General features: G+C 46.6%; 1 protein-coding gene across 1 annotated transcript; it reads left to right on the forward strand.

The window, feature by feature from the left end:
• Positions 1 to 2,155: 2,155 nt before the first annotated feature.
• On the forward strand, positions 2,156 to 4,709 carry EDB93DRAFT_1332802 (uncharacterized protein; the record flags this gene model as incomplete). Its single annotated transcript, XM_041455264.1, has 9 exons — positions 2,156 to 2,400; positions 2,462 to 2,641; positions 2,696 to 2,820; positions 2,873 to 2,998; positions 3,053 to 3,394; positions 3,447 to 3,578; positions 3,633 to 3,946; positions 3,996 to 4,034; positions 4,090 to 4,709. The coding sequence occupies 9 exons, from the start codon at positions 2,156 to 2,158 to the stop codon at positions 4,492 to 4,494; spliced, it is 1,908 nt and encodes a 635-aa protein (XP_041300790.1). The 3' UTR covers positions 4,495 to 4,709.
• Positions 4,710 to 5,777: the final 1,068 nt, after the last annotated feature.

The following is a 5,777-nucleotide window of genomic DNA, read 5'->3' on the forward strand; positions in this document are numbered from 1 at the left end:
GACTTCAGGTTTCCCAGCCTGCTCACAGTGGAGTTTAGTATAGCAAGTTGACAAGGGCGAGACTTGATCGTGTTAGCGCATTTGACAATGTGGTCTCCTCCCTGCCGTGAGCGATTCTGACTATAGCAGGGACCGCAGTTGAACTTCCTTCAAGTTGAACCAATGGTTTGGTGCCTCGATGTCACAATCGACTTGGGTCACCACCTGTTTGGTTCCCTTCCAAGGATCTTGGAAAGAACTCACTAAGGCCTCGCCGCGGAAGTTAACTGCCAGGAGCGCAATACAGTTTCGTTTCCCACTTGCTGCATCACATCTTGTATTACAGGAAATGGCTCAATGTTATGCACCTTTACAAATGCTACCACTGTCGAAATGTACCTAGATACTAAGGCACTTTCTTCCAACAGTCCACGGCCAGGCTCTTCAGGCTTCAGTCCGTACAAGTTTGGTAAACGAACGAGCCCGCTCATTTACTATGTGCTCACCAATTCAAATTTTTTAATATTCTGATGGGCCAGGCCGTGCTAAATATGCATTCCCGCCTGCGACCGTCTCATGGCCTCACTCAGTTCATCGCGAATACGATCAATTATCAAGCGGGGAACAATAAAAGCTTCCAGATCAATATTATCAAACTACTTGACGGCTTACGTTGATAGCAGTTGGATGGATATCGTTTTTCGTCAACTGGTTGGAAGCCTGCCACTGCTGTGCTCAGACGCAAAATTGTTAACTGCAAGAAGGTCATTGGAGCGGGGTGGTAGAATTCAGTGACATAGTAGTTTCAGTCACTTCTGGCGAAGACGTTGATGGCTTCGTCTCTGGTAGCTTCTGAGACCTAGTTTCTCTACTACCAGCAGTCTTCCCTAGACAGAAATACCTTCCAACATATTTGTCGTCACAAATGGCACCACGTTCTAAGTCAGCACGTATGACTGGCGAGAAGGGCGTCTCATCTACCTGTTTCTGTTTGTCATCTTTTATGATGATCTGGCTGGTTAAGAGATAATGTCGCGTTCGACTACTGTGACCTCGTGCGCCTACTGCAGTTGGTGGGCTAGAAGGGCACATGTGTGGTCTTGAACACCACGATGCTTGAAGAGGAATGAAGAGATCGAGATTCGACACGTGGGGGAATATGAAAGGAGGGCTAGAAAACGGCTAGTGGTATCCCGTCCCGAACCACAGCGTACTATGCAGATGCAGATGCCGGTGTCGGAACCGCACCCTGATACCTTGCAGATACCAGTGTAGGAATTACGTCGATGAGACAGCAACTTTCTAGCAGTAGCAATGCATGACAGGTTTCATTACGGTTGCGGGCACCTAGAACGTAGCCGGACAATAGCGTCTGTGCCGACTCATCGTGATTGAGTTGTCGTGTTATTTATACTCGAATCTCTAGTTTCGTAGTGGTCACAGGCCTAGGGTGGGTCATAGTTTTAAGTTGATGCGATCTCACCGTGAAGCTGAAGCGCTGAAGTTTCAAGTAGCTTACATAAACACGGAAAGTGACCCTCTTACATCCAACCAGTGAGGGGCCTTAGCCATGACACGCGACGGCGACCTTCCAATACATCAAAGTCTATTCAACTCACACGCCCTCTCTTTCCCTCGAAGCTCGACTTGGAAGGACAATTTAAAAGTTACTGCACGCTAAGCGTGCAATTTGCTGCAGGTATTGGAAATCAAGCGTATTTCTCCCGGTGGCCGCCGGTGCCCCAGTGAGCCTCTTCGAAGTATCCACAGCGTTGGAATTCAACTTCTCAACGAAAGGAAACTGGACAGGCGAGTCTTTGTGTATGTATGTTGGTACGATCTATGAATCTGAATCTCCAACAGAGTCACTCCAAGGGAGAGGTTGGATCTCACATTTTGCTCTTGCCTCCAAGTTCGTCTTCAAGTTCTCGAAAGCTTGTCTAGAGCGAATCAAAAATTTGAACAACGCAATATATCTGTATCTACTTGCCATACTGGTAATAGAGAGTCGTTGTATTGCTGATCATCTTCATTGGGTGCATCCAAGGCTCGCGCATACTCAGTATCGATTCGGATCACGGGTTCCGCCCGACTACTTCTATAGTCCACGCTGTGTCAGTGGTGTGCATGCAGCAATGGTAGAATATATAATATTCCTATGGGAGTGACCGACAGCATGGCTTCTGCGTCTACCTCTCCTCTTGGGATGTCTCATGCTCACTCCAAATTTGTGCACTACACAGTCATCATCATCAGCCAGATTTTTATACTGGCATTTGGATACGGATTCCTTGGTGCGGTTGCTTACTACGAGTACCTTGCTCCATCCGATACAGTCTGCGAGTTAATGAGGAGCCATCCTGGAGAGGTTACAATGCTAGTCACGTTGATAGCAACTGTGCTATCAGTCATCACCGCTACGTCAGCCTACCTTTTGCTCGTTCCAATTAATCGTTTAGTGAGACGTGATTTTTTTCATTAGTCTTTTCACGCTTTCGGTCAAAGAGGCGCTAAGACATCGAATATGCCAGCCCATTTCTCTAATTCACCTGAGCGCTGGTGTCGCTTTAGCCCAGGGCTCACATCTTCTGAACCACCGACACATGAAATTGACAGTCATAACGCTGTTCATATTTGGGGTGCTGAAGCTCTTAACGGCCGGGTGCGTCTTCTCTGAAAGCATTGTCGAGATCTTCTCATTTGAATGAGGTTATAGGTGGACAACTCTCTTAACACCGACCTACTTCATGTGGCCAGTACAGTTGAATGGGTCCGAAATTGACATAACGGGAAGCGCGTTTGCTGCCTTACTCCGAGAAGAATACCTGGCAAATGGTCTCAGTATGTATTTCTAATCAAATTCATGAGTTGTTTGTGTAATCGAATAACTAAGTCCAGGACAATGCCTTCGAAGTTCTCGATATCGGTGGAATGCTCAGTGGAGTTGCTGCTGCGGGGTTTACTTTTGGTCTTCCTGGAACATTCAACTTTAATGGTGCAAAATACAACATATCCACTCGTACGTCCAGTCACTTAGCTCACTCTAAACTATCTTATGATACTGTGCAACTAGAGGGGATCGTGCCTACCATTGAATCGTTTTCTGGCTCGGATGGAATTCCGGATGCTAATGGCACTCGTCTCGGGTTCTCTGGTGGAAATGTCACAGTCAACACAGGAGTCGTACCTGGATCACACTCCAACGTGCCTATTCCTCAAGGTTTCAGCACGAACTATTCGATGTGGCAACAAGGGTTAACAGCGAATGTCAGCTGCTGGGCCATTGACTCGAGTCAAACGCAGTACCTTTGGGACACGAACAACTCTTACATCATCTATGCTAACGCAGCTGCTTCGAGTGACTACTCCATTACCAGTCTCCGCTTGTGGAATATCAGTGCAAACTGTGGTACCAGTAAGTTTGGATCTTGGTCATATTTTTTTTCGAGTTCACTGGCAGCTTCTAGATACGCCGACAGCATACGAATATGTGACCATGGTGGATGCAAATGGAAATATGAGCTCATCAGGGAGTGGCTTTCTTCCATCTGTCGTGTGCCTAGGACCAATAGATGTGAACCAAACTTATACAAGCTTCAGTAAGCCCTTGAAATATGCACGTTTGGAGTCATTGACCGAATCTGTTCTTGTAGCCATTTTTACACAAGGGTTTTACAAGTACAATTTCCTCAAAGCAAGCGTATGCAAAGTGGTTCCCCTGTTGACCACAGTCCGCGCTGATTATTCTAATGAACAAATTTCTTCCGAGGTCATCTCATCCGCTCCTTTCCAGCCAGAGAACGCCGAGCTGCTGTCATTTATCGCTGGAGTTGCTAGGTATCAATCGATCAACTCGCAGGGACTTACGAGCAGCACAATTGGGGATACCTTGTACTCCATCTATTCCTCGACCACTACCGAATATGTCAACAACAATCTCAATGACACACAGGTTTATCTTGAGCTCGTCAGTTTCATGTCATACAATCTTGATCCATTTCTTATGACTTTCTTAGGAGGATTACTGGCGTGGTGTTGTCGAGTTTTCTGCCACGGTGAGGTTGCTGGTCCGTTCAATATAGTCTGAGTTGACCCAGTATCATATTACAGTTCCTTCGCTCCGGGTTTATGGCTGTAGGCAGCTTCCCCAATAATGTCATCCCGAACAACATTTCTTCCCAAGTCAATGGGACCATGTTCATATCGACGATAGGCTGGATTCGCTGGGCTAAGAACTCGCCGACATATTTGCTCGCCACGATGCCGCTCACCATCATTACCATCCTCACTTTTGCCTGCGCATTGTACAGCCTTCTGGAGGCTTGGGAAGAGCATCGATCTCACAGCCACAAGGCCCACTTCAATGTGGCAAACACGATTCATCTTATTATGCTATGCGCTGCTGGGAGTCTGAAACTCGAAAATTTCCACGATAGGAATGGGATCAAGAGAAATGAGGTTGTGAGGGTTCACTTGGAGGAGTTCGGCTCTCCCCGGCTCTCAAACTCAAGTTAGAACGAAGTTTGTGGGAGAAGTGAAACGGGGGATGGTGCATGATTTTCAGCCATATCACATTATGGTAGAGGTCTGTTCTCAGTTGTATGTATATCCAACTTGGTCTTGTTTGACATTTGTAGGGCACGATGTCGAACTAATATAGAGCGGTAAATGTGATTACTTTGGGTTTTGGTGACAGAATGGATGTAATATGGGAGTGGACGAAGTCTTTAGCCAAACTGCAGATCGTCGTCTTGATCATGTTCATGCTTTCCGCACGAAATGTTATCTTGGAAGAACTTCTGGCGATGAATTTCGCGCATGCCTAAGCAACTTAGCAATGTTTCGAAGTTTTCCTATTCTAAACTTCTTGAGGTCAAGAAGGGAAAGGATCTACCACAAAACGGTCGGACAAATCTATTCGTGCGGTAGGTCTCGTATTCAGATAAGTATTCAAGTACTTGACGAGTGCATTTACAGAGTCAGCATTCATTTGTAGAGATCACAGTTCCATTCTATCAAGTGGTTTACATGCACTCTGCACTGCAAATGCGTTTCACCGTAGTGACCGCCGAAAAACTCTCATATCATACGTTAAGCACGCCCACATTCGACGCAGCCGCCCACTCCTATGCATGTTTCAATTGTTTGACATGCTTCTCCGGTGACGTGCGGGTACCAAACGTATCTCCTGGCCCCGTGATGAAAATGAGGGACTCTGAGCTACCGATCTACTCGTCGATCAATCAAGTTTGAAAAAGGAATTATACATGCTGCTCAGCCAGCATGAAGGGCTAAGAAACAGCAAGGAGTATTCCGTCGCCTACCATGCAGACGCCGGTACCGGAACCGCACCCTCGATGCGGCACAGCAACTTCATATATTGTGGCAATGCATGATGGATTCCCAATGGATTCCATTACGCTTCCTGAGCGCTTGCAACGCGAGCCGGACGACGTTTAGTGTCTGCGCCGACTCATTAATATACCAATATGTACAAGGGTAGTACTAGTTTCGAGCTTGTTAATACGACTCAAGCCGCTTATTACATAATAAGCTTCAATAAACACGGAACTTCTGACTCAAACCACAGTCATGACACCAGCGGCGGCCATTGAAGTTTTCTCAACTCGCATGCCCTTCCCTTCCCATCAATCTCGAAGGATGATCTAGAGTCACCGCATGCTGAGGGCGCCATTCGCTACAGGTATTGAAGCGCCCCAGTCGGAGCTTCTTCGAAGTATCTAAAGCGCTGAAATTTAATTTTTTTTTAACAAAGCACACTGGGCAGGCAAGTCTTT

Source organism: Suillus bovinus, assembly GCF_016758785.1.
Source record: "Suillus bovinus strain UH-Sbo-P2 chromosome Unknown EDB93scaffold_183, whole genome shotgun sequence".
NCBI classification, from domain to species: domain Eukaryota; kingdom Fungi; phylum Basidiomycota; class Agaricomycetes; order Boletales; family Suillaceae; genus Suillus; species Suillus bovinus.